General features: G+C 37.9%; 3 protein-coding genes across 3 annotated transcripts; 1 reads left to right on the top strand and 2 right to left on the bottom strand.

The window, feature by feature from the left end:
* The first annotated feature begins 3,495 nt into the window (after positions 1-3,495).
* Positions 3,496-10,576, top strand: LOC128744663 (UDP-N-acetylglucosamine--dolichyl-phosphate N-acetylglucosaminephosphotransferase). Its single transcript, XM_053841827.1, has 4 exons — positions 3,496-3,802; positions 3,866-3,986; positions 4,045-4,493; positions 9,425-10,576. The coding sequence occupies exons 1-4, from the start codon at positions 3,609-3,611 to the stop codon at positions 9,921-9,923; spliced, it is 1,263 nt and encodes a 420-aa protein (XP_053697802.1). The 5' UTR covers positions 3,496-3,608; the 3' UTR covers positions 9,924-10,576.
* LOC128744662 (beta-1,4-mannosyl-glycoprotein 4-beta-N-acetylglucosaminyltransferase) lies at positions 6,240-9,128 on the bottom strand. Its single transcript, XM_053841826.1, has 2 exons — positions 8,632-9,128; positions 6,240-8,103 (listed from the first exon to the last, which is right to left on the bottom strand). Exons 1-2 carry the CDS (start codon positions 9,000-9,002, stop codon positions 6,831-6,833), a joined length of 1,644 nt encoding a protein of 547 aa, XP_053697801.1. The 5' UTR covers positions 9,003-9,128; the 3' UTR covers positions 6,240-6,830.
* Positions 10,577-12,377: 1,801 nt separating the features above from the next.
* Positions 12,378-18,451, bottom strand: LOC128744630 (menin). The gene is made up of 2 exons (XM_053841784.1): positions 17,250-18,451; positions 12,378-17,181 (listed from the first exon to the last, which is right to left on the bottom strand). Exons 1-2 carry the CDS (start codon positions 18,299-18,301, stop codon positions 16,236-16,238), a joined length of 1,998 nt encoding a protein of 665 aa, XP_053697759.1. The 5' UTR covers positions 18,302-18,451; the 3' UTR covers positions 12,378-16,235.
* Positions 18,452-18,678: the final 227 nt, after the last annotated feature.

The raw sequence follows: 18,678 nt of genomic DNA, 5'->3' as shown, positions 1-18,678 counted from the left end.
CATATATTTTTAATAATCACAAATTCATATCTTCTTTCATAGTTTTATAAAATGCTTTGTTCCAAGCGTTGTTGGATTCATTGACGAATTATATAGTGCATGATACGGCACATTCATTCATATCAAAGTTAGTTAATTAGTGTCACTTGAAAACTCAATATGCTTAATTTATTTGTAGTAAATTTTCTACAATTTTGTTTGCACAAAGAGTTATACTCAATTTTTTTGTAGCTATTTTATTTAGTTAATTTATTAATCTAGTCTTTGATAAGAATCGTTGTTGACACGTATGCATTGGCAATTGAGTCGTATATCATTTAGATTATTTATCAATGCAGTGGTCTTGATCTAGTTCTCTGAGTAACAACCTTATAAATAATGCCGCAAGTACAACTGCAAATCAGCTTTCTTAGACTGCAAGGTATGCAGCTTTAGCGGTTGAATGGGATGATGACGAATGAATATAATACTTCTTTACATCAATATAGCATCCTATACCAATATACCATTAAATGTGGCAGCAAAACAACGTTTCGATCGTAATTTTCGTTTGAAAAATCTTGAAACAAAATCGTGCAAATCATTTTTTTGATGAAAATCCTAACTTTAGCATCATCTGTTGCAGTTTTCACATGATGCAAAATGCCAATCCAGCAATTCAATCTAGGTATTTGTTTACCTATTATTATCTAAAAGCAGTGCCAGCGTTTGCGAGTGGTCGTATAGCGGCTATTGTTTAAGTAGATTGGATGAAGCTCTAGTATTACGTACATCTACTCTTCTTCTTGACGACCTGCGCTGTACAAAAAAGCCATCGTCACTTAACTTGGTCTAAGACCGCTCGCTTGTCTTGCAGTCCGCGCAGGGTCCGATCGAATTAACTCGTTCGCAACACACCTCCTCTCCTCGTTCCCATCGGATCATTGTCGAGAACCGTTTTCACTAGGTTGTCGTACGACATTTTTAAGACGTGCCCAGCCCTTTGAAGTCGGTTGATTTCCGCGGTTATGACCCAACGGTTTTCTCCCAGCACCTGTTGCACTCCATGGTTTGTTTACCTTTTCCATGTTCCGTCATTCTTCTGCACGGCACCGTAAATGGTGCGCAACACCTTCCGTTCAAGGACATCATAGGCGCACTGGTCTTTTACGAGCAGGGAAGTATATTACTTTAAGCCGCCAAGCAAGTACAATAACACAATATGATGGTGTATTTTTATTAATAAAATCATGTCCGAAATTGGCCATTGTGACCCTAGGTTCGTAATTTGGCTTACATGTTTAGTTTAGTTAAGAGTTTTAGCGTTATTTGAGGTGTCGTATGATGAGTTTTTGTTCATGTTAAAAACTGGTCATTTCTCTAGGGGTTTTTCGGAGTCCCCTGAACGCGTTCAAATATGACCAGCGTTACCCTAAGCAAGAACATTGATATTGGCAAAGAATTTAGCATCGGCTTAATTTACTGTGATGTTCCAAGTTATCTCCAAGTGGCGTTGTGGATAGCCTTGCGGAGAAATAGATATACTTTGGACTACTAGACCATGAGAAGGTGTAAAGTTTACACAAAGTTGGCAGTCGTTCGATATAGAATGCAAGTCGATCGGTACAATCATCGGTGCCACCCGTCCTGTCTTGACTATTTGTACAAAACACTGCCGATGATGGTTTTCACAGTCCTTTGTAGGCAGCTTGCTGCGTATAGAACATTTCTGGTTTCTCCCTCGTCATCAGGCTTCCGGCATGTGGGCAGTGCGTGTTGACAATGCTAAGGTTGTAGAAATGGCCCTTAATCTACGCACTGTTCGGCCATCCATTTATGCATTGGTGCATCTTACTCAGCACTACACAATGCCAGTACCAAGCTTCTTCGTTGTGGCACACTTCTGGCAGAAGGCAACTGCATGATGCCATGTTTTCCATACTTTCTATCCTTCTCACGCCCAGTGAAGTTCCTTCAGCACTATGATTTCGAAGTTGCTTGGTTGAACTCGTAAAGGACCAAACAGAATGCTGCGTCAAAGCATCCGTCAGTGTCAATTTGACAGAAAACCGATGGGAAACTGTCAGAATAACGCTGACGGACGCGTTGACGCAGCATTCTGTTTGGCGCTTAAATTACCATATCAAATGCAAAGCAGGGCGATTTACAGTTTCAGTAGAATCAATAAATATATATATATATATATATATATATATATATATATATATATATATATATATTGATTCTACATCTACATCTGATTCTATATCTATATATATATATATATATATATATATATATATATATATATATATATATATATATATATATATATATATATATATATATATATATATATATATATATATATATATATATATATATATATATATATATATATATATATATATATATATATAGAATGCCAGTGTCGCTGTTTTTCTACAGGACTCATTGTGGTAAACAAGATGCTAACAATCTGCATCAAGTCTGTGAATCGGGAACTTCATTGTCAAAGTTGCTTATTGTTATTTATCTGTTCTTTATCTGTGCGCTGGTTGGTGCTGCCATCAGTGCGCTCATCGATGTGTTTTCATGCCAGTGAAATGTTTTTAAACGCTCATTTTCTTTTCATCCGAATGAATTGAATCCCTCAACTGAGTCTTTTCGCACCGATTTTTTCAGAAATTTGAAGCAAGCGAAGTTTACAATCACATTACTTTGCAGCCATATTCGAAATTTTAAACTGGTTGTCAAAGTTTGGCAATGAGATTCCCCTTTTGCTGAATCTCAGGCACACACACATATGCAAGTATAATGTAAATACATTATCCGGATATGTATAATATTTGCCACGCGCACTGCAGCGACACTGGCATTCTATCCCAACAAACAATTTTGCTTAAGAGTAGCTTATTCAACTATTGTATAGCTAAAACCAATTGAAGAAGCGTTTGATAAGCTACTATACAACAAAAATGTTCCTTGGGATATATATATTGATTATACTACAGTTTCACATGTTCCGAGTTTCCAATCGTGTCGTTATTTCGTCGCCAAGATATTTGATGATTGTCTAATCTGTAATTGCTTCTGTAACTGTTATTTGCTACGATGGTCCTCTGTCGTCTCCCGAGGGCATGCTGAAGATGAAGAATTTAGGCGAAAATTGTTCATCCGACTACAATTTTTCGTATTATCGGGGTGGTACTGTAAAATGCATGATACTAAGGTAAAATGCATAATACTAAGGTACCTAACTTATTTTGGTCCTCATTTGCAACTGTACAGGGGTCTTAAATAGGTCGGTTGTTTTATATTTATCACAATTTTAACGTAAAACATAGAGTCGTTCATCCGGTTCATCCCCTTAATCACCTTAACTCGAATGCCGACCGCAGCCAGATCAATATTTTATAGCTAACTAACTTTTATACCATCGTATACGTGACAAACCTAGCATAAAACAAGAGCCAACTGACAGCTCAAACCCGGCGATGTGTCGATTGTGATGTTGCGGTTGTACACAAAGGCAATACGAACTTTATCAGTTAGCAAAACATTAGCCGTAATCAAAAAGTTAAAATTTGTAGTATTTCAAGTGCAATAATTGTGCAAAGTAATCCAACATGACATTCTTCAAATCATTTGAATTCCGTGCCTTTGGTAGCAACCATTGCATACCGTTGCCACTGATAGTAAATGTGATAATCTCGTTCGGGGCCTTCTACGTTGGTCAACAGCTGATCCCACGCATGAAGACGATGTTTCTAAATGCGAATCTCTCCGGTGTTGACATGAACAAGCGTAATAAAGCCAAGATGTAGGTTCTGGCTGAAGTTCAATTCTCGTCAAATGCGTGCTTATTGGAATTTGTTTATTCTAGTCCAGAGGCTTTCGGCGTTGTAACGGGTTGTATATTCCTGGTTTCATTGTTCCTCTTTATTCCGATACCGTTTATGACCAACTTATCAAATGGGGATACTGGAGAGTTTCCTCATCATAAGGTATTATAGGGAACTCTAACGTATATTGATTTGAATAATGACATTCGAATATTTTTAGTTCGTCGAATTCATTGCAGCCATGCTGTCGATCTGCTGTATGATACTGTTAGGATTTGCTGACGACGTACTCAATTTACGGTGGCGTGATAAGCTATATCTTCCAACGATAGCATCGCTACCTTTGTTGATGGTTTACTACACGAATTTTAATTCGACAACGATAATTCTCCCGAAGTATGTTTCCTCGCTCTTGGGCACTTCGCTCGATATCGGTGTGCTGTATTACATCTACATGGGTATGCTGGCGGTGTTTTGTACCAATGCAATCAACATTCTAGCCGGAATCAATGGACTGGAAGTGTGTCAATCGTTGGTTATTGCCGTGTCGATCGTTTTCTTCAATCTGATCGAGATCTTTGCTGGGAACTGTAAGGAAGCGTACGAGTTTTCGCTTTATATAATGCTGCCCTACATAGGCGCAACACTTGCCTTGTGGAAATATAATCGGTAAGTAGTGTTGTATTTCTGTTGTTAATACTACGTATATTGATGTAATGAACCTCTAGGGCGCTCTAGCCATACTGAAATATCGAAACATTAGAAACAATATTTTCCCTGAATCTATGGTTAGCAAATTTAAAATATTTTTCATCTTCCATTACAATGATTTTGTCCTCTGTGAGGTATTTACCGCAAAATAGCACAGTTAAGCTCTCAATTAATTTACAACAATTATTTTACATTCTCTGTGTAAAACCTCTAGATTTTTTGGGATTGATATCAACGGTTATTTTAATCTTTTTTTGCAGATAGGTTTTCAAATTCGATTCGTTTAGTTTTGTACAATTTTCTTGTTTTTACTTTCGAATTCGATCATTTTGAAATTGCTGAATACATAGTTCACAACTTTTTTCCAGCTTCTCGACATCTTTATCCAAGACGGCCAACAAAAGCACGATGATGCCGAGACTTTCATATTTACGATTCCCAAGTGAACTTGCAAAAGAGTGTGGAGTTTATCTTGCAACGTTTCCGAAACGATGATTCGGTAACCCCATGACAAAGCTCATTCTTTAGCGTTGAGTTTATCATGCTACTGATAGAATGTCCTCTTGTACAATCCTTTGCCATCCGAATCGAACCAACTCAACAGCTCAGCTCATAAGTTTGTCCCGGCGACTTCCGACTGTTTGCTTTATTTTCCCTCACAGAACCGGATTTCAATGAATTCGATTAAATTCAGGAAACATGAAGGATTTTCTTGCCCTGGAGGGTGTTGTGGGTTCGAATTCGGTTATAATCTCAGATTACAGCTTGGTTCGACTCATGCACCTTCCAGTATTGGACAAAAGGTAGGAGTCAAAATGACTACTTGTCAAGCATAGCTACCAATACCCCCCCCCCCCCCCCCCCTTCCTTTCCGCTCTTTCCCCTCCTTCACCAAAATTTTCATTTCTTTCCCCTACCGTCCCTTCATCAATTGTAGAACCATCGTTTCAAAAAAAAAAAAAAAGATAGATGTTGATGTTGAACTTATTAAATCCATAATAGATTGCCAGTGCCTCTCGAATTCTCGATCAATCACGGAATATGCGGCTTCGTGCTTCTTATAGATTTGGAATATAATTGAAGATTGGAGATAATTTACCTTTGGACCTAGTTTCTCTTTTGATGGTTTTTGTCTTAAAGGTAGCCAAACGCCCCCTGTTATTATAATTCTAGCAAACATAGTTTGTGTCCCGCTTGTGCTGCATTGTAGATTATTTCTTAATTGCAATCTTCAACCTATTTTGCGACGTCGACGTAGCCTGTTCTTCACAGAGCCGCCCTTGGGTCAAGCCGTAGACCGGTCGAAAACATGTTCAACATAAACGGATTCAACTGATTCCCATATTCGCAATTGACTGCCAACTTCTTGAGTCGAGTACTTTCGTCCGCAGAATATCAAAAAAGAAACAAAACCTTCTAGTTTAGTCAAGTATAGAATGCTTACAAAGTGGTTTGTCACAATAAGGCAGATTGATGTACTGTGATTATTGCAGTTTGATTGTTGATTGCTCGTTAGAAATTCAGAAGTGCCATGGGCCATGGCGGCTATACCACACTTCTAATTCGTTCCTCAAACTGATTGTGTGATTGCAGATCACGAAATACCTCACGTAACAAGACTGAATTATTTTTTAATTCGGATATAAAAGCACTATACAATTGTTTAAATAATTCAACAATAATAACGCAAAGCATTTTATTCAGATCAAACAAAAAAAGGAAGCATAATCACATTGGGCACGTAACCGTGCTTAAGTTAGACAATTGCAATTGCATAATCATACACTTTCACTTAGAATACCTGCATCAAACTCAGTTACAAAAAAGAATCTACTGATTAATATAGAATATCAGTACATAGATTAGTTAGGTATATTTAGTTTAATTGAATCAAAGATGGTGTTACCAAATGTGTCTATTATTCTGAGTTCAACATATTTTCCTCCATTATGTGCCGATCGTTTTGTCTAAAAATAGTTCATTTCAAATCTATATGAAAATAGGCAAATTTTTTTAATGGTGCACTATCTAAGCATTAGTTTCATTCGTATGTATTACATTCTCTACGTTGAAAGTTGTGATTTTCAACTGTCCTCTGCACACATACCAAGCTCGCTCTTGAGATTATGATTAGAGTATTGAATGGAGTAGAAATTTTGGCTATGTTTGTATTCACTATTACCGAACTGTATGCTGTATGGTGTTGTGATGAGTATATACGATAGGAAGTTTATTTGTTCTGAGATGATTATGTTGTGCTTGATTACGGTGTTGACACTGCTGTATGTATGCCGCTTAGCTAAAGTATTCATCGTCAATTACGCTGTCTTCCCACCGGGCAAACAGATTTATGACAATGTTGTCGAACCGCCAGCTATTTTTGCGGACATATTCTGGTGCATAGTACTTGTCCGTATGGCGCTGAATTTTCGCCAAATTTATGTTTCCGTCAAAGTACTTCCCGCTAGCGATCAGGTTTTGAACGTACTCTTCATTCATGACGTTGCTTTTTCTTGGATCAGGAAGATATGACGATTGATTAGTTCCGCTAACGCTACCACTATTAGTAGTAGTATTGACTGTAGCTATGAATTCTAAATATTTCACTATATCTATTGGTTGGTAACAGTGGCGACAGTACCATCCACCATAATGATTCAGATCACCAATTATCATCACTGGTTTATCGATCCGCAGCAGGGCCTCTGGGTCGGACCGATAAACTTCGTCCACAGTACTTAATTGACAGGCTGCACTGCCGATACGGGTATTTTCCGGATGTTGCCAGAAGAAGCCAAACACATTATACTTCAATCGAAATCTAACCGGTTGCGGCCAATTGTCGTACCAACGAAAATAGTTGACCGCCCGGCGGCTTAAAATCTCGTCCGTTTGACTAAACAATAGAATATCCTCTGGGTGCATATCTTTTTTGTTGATATATTTTTTCATTTTGCGGAAGATATTTTTTCCGCTACAATTCGGATCGTCCAATAGTAGAATCCTTTCTCTTGTCTGCTTCAAGAAATCAGTACTTTTCATATGTGCCCCTATAGAGTAAGTCTCGCTTTTCATTCGTTCCACCACAGAAAGTTGCCTATCACACAGTACAAACATACTGACGACATCTATCAGTTCCATTATTTGAATTTCTAGCACTTCCACGCTGATAAAGTTAGTATCAATTATGTAAAATACCCGTTTGGGTACTTTGCGGGGGGCAGTCGTCTGATTTCTTGGTGGGATCTTCGATGCAATAAATGCTCTCCAAAGCACCTCCGGTTGCCCACAATCCGGTCCGTGCCACTCTGGAAGGCACTGACAGCGACCATCTGGAAGTATTTCGCTTCCCGTGTCCTCTCTATCCTCAATCATCTGTTCGTCCAACTCTCTCGCAACTATATCTAATTGGCCTGTTTCCAGTTCAGTCTCATTAGTTTGCTTCGTATGTGGAGTACCCACAAGTGTGACCACTTTCTGTACGGTTGACTTTTCCTCCGGGATGAGGCTTCCTTCGATGAAGCACAGTTTTTGCTGCTCCCGGTAGCCATCGTGATAATATATTGACCTAAAAGCATGACGTGTTTGGCAATTAGTATTTAAAATAGATTTGAAAGTATTTCTTTCGCAGTAAAGGTGCTCTTTAAAAAGTGGGACTGTGACAAAAGTGCTTCTCGTTATGGTGAGAAGAACATGGTTTGAGTAAACTTTTATATAACTTTCACTTCAATTTTTTACTTAATAAAACCTTTATGTGGGTGGAACTTCAATCTTACTATCGACATTACCATCTCAACCTAAAATTACATTACTTTCTCGCTTTAGTCAGAATCTGGCAATAAATATTACGAAACTTTGTATTTTAATCTTTGTTGAAGGCTTCTTTTAATATTGCAGTACTTAATATTGTAATGCCAAATTGTTACGTCACACTATGTCAAGGTTTTAAAATAAATCTACAAGCGCTAAGCAAAACAGAAAAATAAATTTTTGCAGCCCACAACTGCTGCTTTTCATTAGGCATTTCTTACATTTCAATCGATATTTTTTTCGGGGCGTTTTGCTCACTGTGCATAATGGTTGAAAATCAGATTACCTATAGTATTTGGTGTATTTATCCGGCTCAGCAACCGCCCTTAGCCGCATGGGCTTGAACCGTGGGTGTCTCGGATGTCCTTCGGCTTCTTGCCAAGAAATCGTTGGGTTTTCATTTGATGTAATCGAAGGAAAACTTTGATTACTGATAAATTTCACATTGAACCAGGATGACGCTGTTGACTGAATGGTATCTTTCGATGCAGCCGGCAGGTGGTTCACCGATCCGTCGTTGCCAATTGGCTCATCCTGATGGATATTGCTGACCAAAAACGATCCAAACGCGAGAAACACTGATATCAAAAATATTTGCAGCAGAAACAGACCCCATAGGAAAAATTTAACATCTAACTTTTTGTTGGTCAAAAACATCGAGCCGGTGGAAAGTCACTTCAAATTGTTACATTTTTTTTGGTTTTTCACTAGAACCATTGAGAGGCTTCGGCAGACATAATATTCCTGTATGAGAATTGATGTTCTATTAACATTAACTTATGAACGTCTGTCCGTTCAATGCAGCTCCTCACTTATGAATGAAAATGAGTCATATAAAAAACGATGGCGACCCTTGTATTTTTTCTTATAAATAATTTTGACAATCATCTGTGCCAAACACACTGTCACTTTGGTATAAAATCTGGTTAGAGGGTGTACTTGAACAACCATAAAAAATAAAGCGTTGATTCACACCACTTGGTGGTGATCCGCTGCTATAAACCAACACGCGTTATGCTAATGTTTGATCGGAATTTTCTAACACGCAGTTTTGTATGATATCCATTGTTCAATTACAGGTATCCTTCGCAGGTTTTTGTGGGAGACACTTTCAACTATCTGTCGGGAATGACATTCGCTGTGGTTGGCATTCTGGGTCATTTCAGTAAAACAGTACTGCTCTTCTTCATCCCGCAAGTAATAAATTTTGTGTACTCTGTTCCGCAACTTTTTCGCTTCATTCCTTGTCCGAGGCACCGACTTCCCAAACATGACCCAGCAACGGATTTGCTCAACTACAGCAAGACTCAGTTCCGGATAAGCGAACTTAACATTGTAGGAAAATTGTGCTACAACATATTCAAACTGCTGCGATTAATTCGGTTCGAAGAAAGCGAGGATGGAACCGTTAGTTGTAATAATTTTACAATAATAAATTTTACCATACTGATTACAGGGCCCATCAGAGAGGACAAGTTGAATAACCTGCTAACTATATTCCAGATAATTTGTACTCTATTTGCATTTACCATTCGATATCCACTAGCGCATTACTTCTACGATACGATTAAACAATAAGTTGACTACAGCTGTAAGTTTCGAAAGTTTCTCGAATGCCAAAGAAACGAGTTAAAATATAGAAATGTATAATATGTAATTAAAAATAAACCAAAACGATCTTATCATTTAGACCGAAATTCTTCATTGTTAGTTTCGGCAATTTTCTGTCCTGACTAGCTGTGTTGGAATTAAAAGTAAATTTGTCAGACAACCCATGGAAAACTAAAACTGTAAAGTTTCCGCTACGTAGGTAAAACCCTAGCCCTCAGATGCATTGTATTTAGACTACAATACGAAATTCAGAAGTGAACTGCCATTATATGAGTGATTAAAAAAGCAAAATTATTTTCCTCCCATGTGGTGATGAAAACCACAAAGATGTCTGTAACTACGCTTTTCACGAGCGGGAATGATAGATAGTGGCTGCGTACTGCCAACCAGTTTGGTATTGGTATTGATTTTATTAGAGAGTGGTTTTAAACATGGGAGTTCGTTCGCCACTCGCCAACCAATTTAAGTCATTAGGCCCTACGCTATTTTCAGCGAGATAATTCGAAACTCTCAGGAAAGTTTAGTGTCGAAAGATTAACTAACAAACCGCAGATATTAATTTATTTTAATCCCAATGTCACACAATGTACGTTGTCAAAAAGGAAACACTTCTAGAGAAATAAATGCAATGTAATAAAAAAAATGACTATTAATATGTCTAATATCCGAAAAGTTCCTTTGAACATTCGATTGCTTTGTCGGATGGTTATATTAGCAGCAGAAATCGATTTGGTTTACCTCTATTCATCAAATGATCACTTTGACGGACAAATCGAATTGGTTTCCGCCCACCAGCTTTCTAAAGCGGCGACAGTAGCTATAAGTAGTAGTAGTAGTTTCTCCCCGGCTTGATTCATACACCAGCATACAAGCAGTCCAGTAGCTATCCTATAGCATACTTGCTTAGCAACCAGCTCATTCATCATTCTTTGTTGAGCGAGGGATAGTCCGTTTTCCTCTTTCTCTATGTAAGACCTCATCAGTGGTAATCTTGCACAGACACCAATTGGAAAAGTCCCTTCGCTGCAGCAGTAGCAGTAATAGATTTGGTTTGCGTCCCGCGTCATATAAACCGCCTTGATTAGCAGCAGATTTAGTGATCCAACGAAGTAGCAGGAATCCAGGAACATGGAGACGTAGATTTCCCGGCGGCGTCCGAACATTACGACAATCCTGCACTCAAAATAATCCACACGTCCTTTTCACGTGAAAAATCACATAATTTTCTCTACAGGGAGTTACGTGACTTTCAGCTGATTGTTATTGGAAAAAATAATAACATCTATCTGATTTTCACGTTAACGCATTGGTATGCGTGCGAACTGCCTGAAAATCACGTAAATATTACAAGAAAAGCTGGATGGAAAATATTCACATAACTTTTCCTATGATTTCGACGTGAAATTTATTTTGAGTGTGTGGCTTTCACCAGGGTGTAATTTTAGCAAGTAATTTTTCCGGAAAGGTTAGAACATTTCGTATCGAGGAATATTGTCATTGAAGTGCTCGCTCTCACTCAATTTGTCAACGTATTCTGAGAGTACAGCTACTAGTTTGAGCTGGCTGAAAAGTGTCTGAACTTTGAGCACTTTCTACGGGACGAGTGACACGACAGACCAAATTTCATTGCGCTGCTACTTTTCGTATTTACTCTGGAGTTATGTGTATCGAGTCGCATACCGCGAAAGGTTGGTTTTGAAACTTTCGCAGCCTTTTATGTCATTCGATTCGACTGTCGAACAACACGCAAATGACAGCAAATTTCTCTCCTCGCCCCTACATATATCAGGCTTCGGTTTGTATCCTTTATGAGATTGGTTCACCTTCTCATAGAACATGCGCGTCTCATTAGTCCGGAATTGTTGTTCTATTGTTCTATCTCTTCACAATCTCTGTCGACTTCTGGTGCTTTTTTCTCCCGAGGATCGAGGTAAATTCATTCCGCCCACTTGGCCTCTCGATACATCGTCATCTAGCACTTTGGGCCCCGCAATGCCCGATGCCGATGGAGTCCTTGAAGAGAACGGATTTCGTCGCACTCTCAACCGGCATACTTGTGACATTGCTGACCCACCGTAACATATAGGGAGAACGGTTGACAAAATAGCAATTTCCAGTTACATGAATATATAATTGGTCAGTCGATTGTGAATTTTGTATAATAGATAGACAATAGTCACTGTCTAACAAAATAACTAATGTCTAACAAAAATAACAAAAGGACCATGTTGCTACTTTGAGGAACACAGTGAACTTGTCAGTATGTACATATCCATGCTTAACTTCTAACAACAAAAAAAGTTTGAACGATCTTTTGCTTGACGTTTTATCAAACGTTTAGAAGAATTAAGAAAGGTTTTAGAAGACAGAAAATTTTCGGATATGAGTGAAAACTGAAAGTAACAAACTGCCTTTCCCTTTTGATGTTTATTTTCATTGCAGCGCTTTCTCTCTGAATTGTACGCGTGGTCTACACGGCGCAAAGGCCGTCCTGTCTCTTGCTTATGATGGGGGAACGGTATTAAATTTCCGTTTGTTTACTATCTCTACTGTAATATCTTATATGTGTTGAATCGATTACTATAGAATTTGGGTTTTTTCCATTTGAGGAATAGATGATTGTGTCCAGCTATTTCCTGTTTAATTGTAGTAGTCTGTGTAAGTGTATTTGCCATTACAATTTCGAATCTTCTACCGTGTAACCAAACATTCAACCATATGTATGAGTGTGTGGGTCAATCTATCTGTTATTGCAATTTTCAACAATCAACTATGTTTGTACCATGCGAAACAAATATTAGTAGTTTTTCTTCGTTTGTATCGTTCCACTCGGAAAAGTAACTAGGGTTTTACAAATTTCAACATCAAGTTTCAACTATAGAGATAATTTATTCTGCTACTTTAGAAATGCTCAACTCATTCTAACAACTCAATTTATAATAACGATGCGTTTCAAATGTTTGTGTACGATGCGGTTTATGCTGTTTATGATGCGTACTAAGAAAGAACATTTATTGTTTGTTTTTTTTATTGGACAAACAAATTTTTCGGCTCGTTGAGAGTCCTCTGTTTGTTTTATATGTTGTTCACTTTTACGCCTACTTTTTATATAAATATATGAATAGTATCTCAAAAATATATATAGTATCATATTGTGTATGTTTTTTTCTGCTCTCGCACACGTATCATCCTCGAAGAGGTTTTCCTCTTTTTGCTGTTTCATTTTCTCGTTCTAATTTTGCTTACTGGTATGCTAGCAAATTGTAATTTTTATTCTTCATTCTGAAAAATTACTTTTACATTCAAGGTATCTAAAGTTGTAATGATTATTTTTTTATTTCGTTTTGTTATTTTTTCTCAAATACATTTTATATACTCATCACAGTTATCTATATTACAATAGCAAAAGGTAATGATGATTATTACCGGTTTTCTATAGAATTTCGTGATTAGTCAAAATTAAGACCAACTTCAAGAGTCATGAAACAAACTGTTTTGAATATTTCTGCAATTTTGTATGACTTTTAATAGTGAAAAAGTGAGATACCTATACTACATTTAAAACTTAAATTAAGTTAATAATTCTACGTGTAATTGCGCAATGTGTGTTGATAGCCACACGAAAACTAATAGTTTGCAAAAAATAGAAGCGTATTTTTCTTTTCGTAGAAGTAAAGCGTTAACGATAAAAGTTTAAAAAAAGATCTTACTTTTGAAGGAATCACTGTTTAATTGCTTGAATGACTACTAACTGAAGCGAAACAATTCTAGCCTCTGGAAAGACAATTCTTCGTGATGGCTTACTTGGTATGCATGAACAGCTTCAGCTGCTGCAAAGGAATTTGAAAAACTGGTACTCTTCATAATTCTATAGCACAATAGGGTCTGTTGGCTGATAATGTGTGATAAAATAATGTTTAAACTTGTACTATTTATTTGTGGCATTCTTACTTTAACTCAGGACTTTCTGCAGTAAAATGATTAAAAAATAGCTAACTTATTGTAAGCTTTACAAGTAATCAGTTCTGCAAATCATAGTTTCGTATTTTGATTATTGACTTCAGCCTCCTTGTGGAGTTCGATAGCTAGTTGTGTTTGAGATATTCTCGTACAGCCACTCATTTAATGTTGTTTGTTTGATTTCAAAACTTAATCTTTGAAGCGTTTTAAAAGTATTTTTTTATAAGAGTCTATTTTAACAAAATACTAATTCTCTTAAGCTTTGTAATGTAATTTTCCGTGTTGATTATGAGTTAGCGTTCAATTTTAAGGATATTTCTACTGAGGTACTAGAAAAACAGTAGGTACACGGTGCTATATTATGTGACAAAATATTAACCTTTTAGCATTCTCTTTTACATATTTAAAACTGGTAATCTTATTAAGAATTAGTCAGTTCAATTTGAAATAAATAGCACCGCGAACAAAAAATAAAGCCACAATTTTGAAGTAACGCTGTATTAAAAAAGTGGGCCTTATTAAACGATTGAATAATGTTTGCTTACATGTGGAAACCTAACTATTGGTGCAATTTAATTGAACATCTTATAAAATATATCAATATAATATTAGTGGTCCCCGTGACTCTGCAGCTTGCGGTGCCGGTTGGTTGGCACCAGCAAGCTAGTGACATCGGGTTCGACTCTCGATCAGATCGAGAATTATTTCGGGTCGACAATCGACCAGCACTGGAGTACGGTATATTGTGCCTATCGCACAAAAGAATAAAAAAGTAACAAAGTGAATATCAAATCGTATTAACTCGCGTGAAGGATGTTCTAGGTCCTGGACCAAAGTGCGCAATTTTTTAATAATATATATTACATTCAAGAAAATAAATTAATAATTTCACTCAACTGCATCTCAAGAGTGTCGCTAAGCTGACTGCTGTACTTTACGATTGATGGGGCTGTATATTTCCAGGTTCAATAATCAATGGATAAAGACCGAATCATGTCGCCAATCATCTTGTTTTTTAACGTAGTTGCATTATTATGTACCTTCCTGAAGTCGTATATGTAACAAATATTTAGAATAATAAAAGTAAGTAGTATAAGCGTGAAACAAAGATCATTCTAAACAGCTTTTTTCACGATCCTCCAAAGAGAAAATCGCGACCTGCTGACTTAAGAATGTTCCGTATAGGAGCAGTAGGTGAGCAAATTGAATGGTAATAATTAAAATGTACGTCTAATCCTATTTAGTGAAAAGGAAATTATTAAATAAATCATTTCCTTTATGTAAAACCGTTACAACTATGATTTCTGTGAATTTAAATCTCATGTCCGTTATCCAATATTTCTTCAGTCTACCATTGCTTCATTTTTCTTTTTCAATTGTTCCATCATTTTCACCCTCAATCACGCCGTATTGTGTAATGTCCAATATAAATTTTAGTATAAAAAGACCCTCAAACCGTTCGCTAATTTGTGTCCAATCCGTTACGAAAGAAAGAGTGAATAGTATATGTGAAAGTGTGCGTTTTTTCTTCTTTTTTTTCCAAAAATGTTTGTCCAATTCAAGGTACCCGATTGACGTTACGTTTTTGTATATTTCTAGCTTCCTGAATTTTGTTCTAAACTTTCAACTTTTTCTACTAAATTTTCATCTGCTGATATTTTGTGAATTTTGCTGAAATAGGAAACCCCGAAAAATTTAGCTTTTCTTTTTGTACTTTGAATTTAGAGCTGTATTGTATTCTACTAATGATTGAGGTTCAAAATTTCGATTCCTTTGAATTACGGACAATTATTTCTATTCTTTTTCTCAAGATTTATGCGGAAGTTTATCTTATTGAGTTATCTTCGAATCATCCTTTTTTTTCATGTGGACAATACAGATTAGATCTGTACGGAACAGCCAGTCGCGGAGATAAACGACAAATTTGACATAGCTCTTGTCACGATAGCTTCCTTTAGAAGGAAATATTAGTATCAATAGTGTGCTAACGTAGTAACAACGAAAACGTCAATAAATAGAAACAATAGAAACAGGTAAGAAAACAGAATCAGTTAACATCTAAAACTATAAATATAGGTTTTGCTTTTTAAAAAATGGCATCACAATGCTTGCTCAAAAATATTTTAAGATCGCGTAAAAATCTCGTTTTTAACAAAATTTGAATTACGCACTTTTCAAGTGCATAAAAATACCAATAAGTAATAATAGGAGTGGTAATAGTAATAGTAGTAGATACTAATAGGTATAAAAACAATCACAAAAGAGCAAGCCTAAAACAGAAATCAGGGAATGTTTCCTTTACCGAGAAGATGAATAGCTTTATTCCCTTCGGGCTCTTTTAGAGCGGGTGTTGGCCTCATTTTCTTGTGGCCCGCCTTGCGGGGGACCTCCCTGCTGGGAGCGAAACTTTTTTCCACCTACCTGCACCTGACTCTGGGCCGTTATTTGCAACGAGATGGCATTAGTATTCAGCTTTTCCGCCAGCAGCAATTCTTTTAGTCCTTTCATTTTCTGGCTGTATAAGGTAATCATTGGCCGTTTGGGCCCACCATCCTCCGAATCTACCAGCTCGAGTGATTCCTTCTTCGTTTCCACTTTCACTTCCAACTTTGTGACTGGCTCCTTTTTCTCGATGGACTTTTCTCGTCGGCCGTTACGGCCAACTGCTCCAGTACTTGCCGTCGAAGAACCGTTACCCTCACTCACTGCCAATTCACCATCCTCGGAGGTGAATGGTTGCCCACCACCCTGTAGCAAAAAATCCGGATTCAAAAGCTTTTCGCCGCATTTCCCGACCAACGCTTCCAGCGATTTAGGTAATCCAGGTTTGCCGTTTTCTAGATTGGCATCCGATTTGTTAATAACATTATTATTGTTGTTGTTCGTTAACTGACCAGCACTCGCGGTCACTTTGGTCTTTTCAGTACTGTTGCCATTGGCTTGATGTAGCAGCTGATGAAAAGTACGGGGTGACTGTTCACCACTTTTAATTATCACCTGTGATCGGATATCGTGATCAAACTTGGCAATTGTTGCTACCAACGGTTTGGCCCAGCCAATATGCAGTATGGGCGTTAGACTTCCTTCCTCCCACATGCAGATGCCATCGTAGAAACGAAGCAGGTTAGCAAAGCAATGGGAATCGCGCAAGATACTCTTAGCCGAATGTCCAGAGCTTTCCAGTTTCATGACCTGCGGGATAAGTTCATTGGCAATATCCAAAAATTCCTTATAAATCTCTTCATCATCTCGTGAATAATTGTACCTGAAAAAACAACAGAGATTATTAAGTAAAGCCATACTTCCGTGCATTCATTGATACTGTTTACTCACAATCTAATAACATCGCTGCTGTCGGCCCACGAAGCAAATGCCTCGCGGTACATGTTTCTTCGGTAGTAAAAACCTCCCTGATACGTGTACGGATAGACATGATGGTTTTTGTAGTAAGTTTGTGCCGATCGAACCGATTCAGTGTATAGTTCTTCGCAGCTCTTTCGACCGTTGGTAGGAGACACCTCTTCTAATTCCCCCAAACAACCTAATGCCATTGGATACTTCTTCAGGTGACCCATATCGTACAAGTGCCAAAGCAGTTGCTGCTGCAAATCAGCCACCTCCAAGCATGCACTGGTTGCCGTAAGTGAAGGATTGATGGCCGAAACAATTGCAGCCACTTCCATGTACCTATTGCACACAACCGGATTCCCAGCGACGTACAACCACGTTTGTGACTCGACTCCCGGAGCTACTGATTGGCCTCGTTTGTCCTCCGCTCCCTTTCCATGCCAAGTAACCTCTATTGTTTCATCACCTGTTTTGCCGAACACCACCCAAACATGATCTTCCGAAATAGCCAAATGGACATCTCTGTAACCTAGCATTTGGCATCCGGCCACGACGGCAAATGCTACGCCAAAACAATCCAGCTTATTGCCGCACAGATAGCTGTATAAACTTTGTAGATGCGCCCGATCTTTGTACGAGCTACGCAGTAATGAATTCCAGATAATATCCGAAACCTTTTTGATTACTTCTCGGCTGGCAAACTTTGAATCTGTTGTATTTTTAACCAGTAATTTCTCAATGGGGGCTAGCACTAGTTTAAACTTTTTATAAAGCCCTTCAATGACGTCGTATTTAATAACCGGAAAGTTACTGACGCCTTCAATATGTGGCTGTTGATTTGCAGTGGATCCAGCGGCAGGTGATGATTCCAGCACCTTAGTCGTCAATGAGTGCTCTATCATTCCGGTCACTATTGAGAGTAGCGTCAAGTCTGGTTCTTCTTCCCGATTGTTGATTTGCTGCCGGAACAGCTTTATCACATCCGGAATGGTTCGCAGCGGGAACAACTTGATTACATCGTCGCAAAACTCCGTCATGGCAGTTAGCTTCCGACGGAACTGCTATTTGCTTATTCGTATCACCTGTACTCGCAGCTGGCAGGCCAATAATACCACCGCAAAATCCGTATTTTTGGAACAGGCGAGCAAAAATATGCCACTTCTCACTTACGTCGCCGCAAAATTTTCTTCACTTGACGTTTCTGATTCATCTTTTTCAAATTTTTCTTTTTTTTTCTTCGTGTCCGTTTCAATGTTTTTATGCTGTTGGCTTCGCATTCGCATTTTCTGCTCTTTTGCGCATTCCCCAAAAGACCCCAGCAACAGAACTTGCGTGGATGCTTTGGAAACAGAACAATCGCCGACGGAGTCGACAACATCGGAATTGCAAGCAAGTTTCAACATTTTTCGAGTCC

Source organism: Sabethes cyaneus, chromosome 3 (assembly GCF_943734655.1).
Source record: "Sabethes cyaneus chromosome 3, idSabCyanKW18_F2, whole genome shotgun sequence".
Taxonomy (NCBI): domain Eukaryota; kingdom Metazoa; phylum Arthropoda; class Insecta; order Diptera; family Culicidae; genus Sabethes; species Sabethes cyaneus.
The sequence above is the reverse complement of the archived record's forward strand: the minus strand, read 5'-3'. Positions and strand labels throughout refer to the sequence as shown.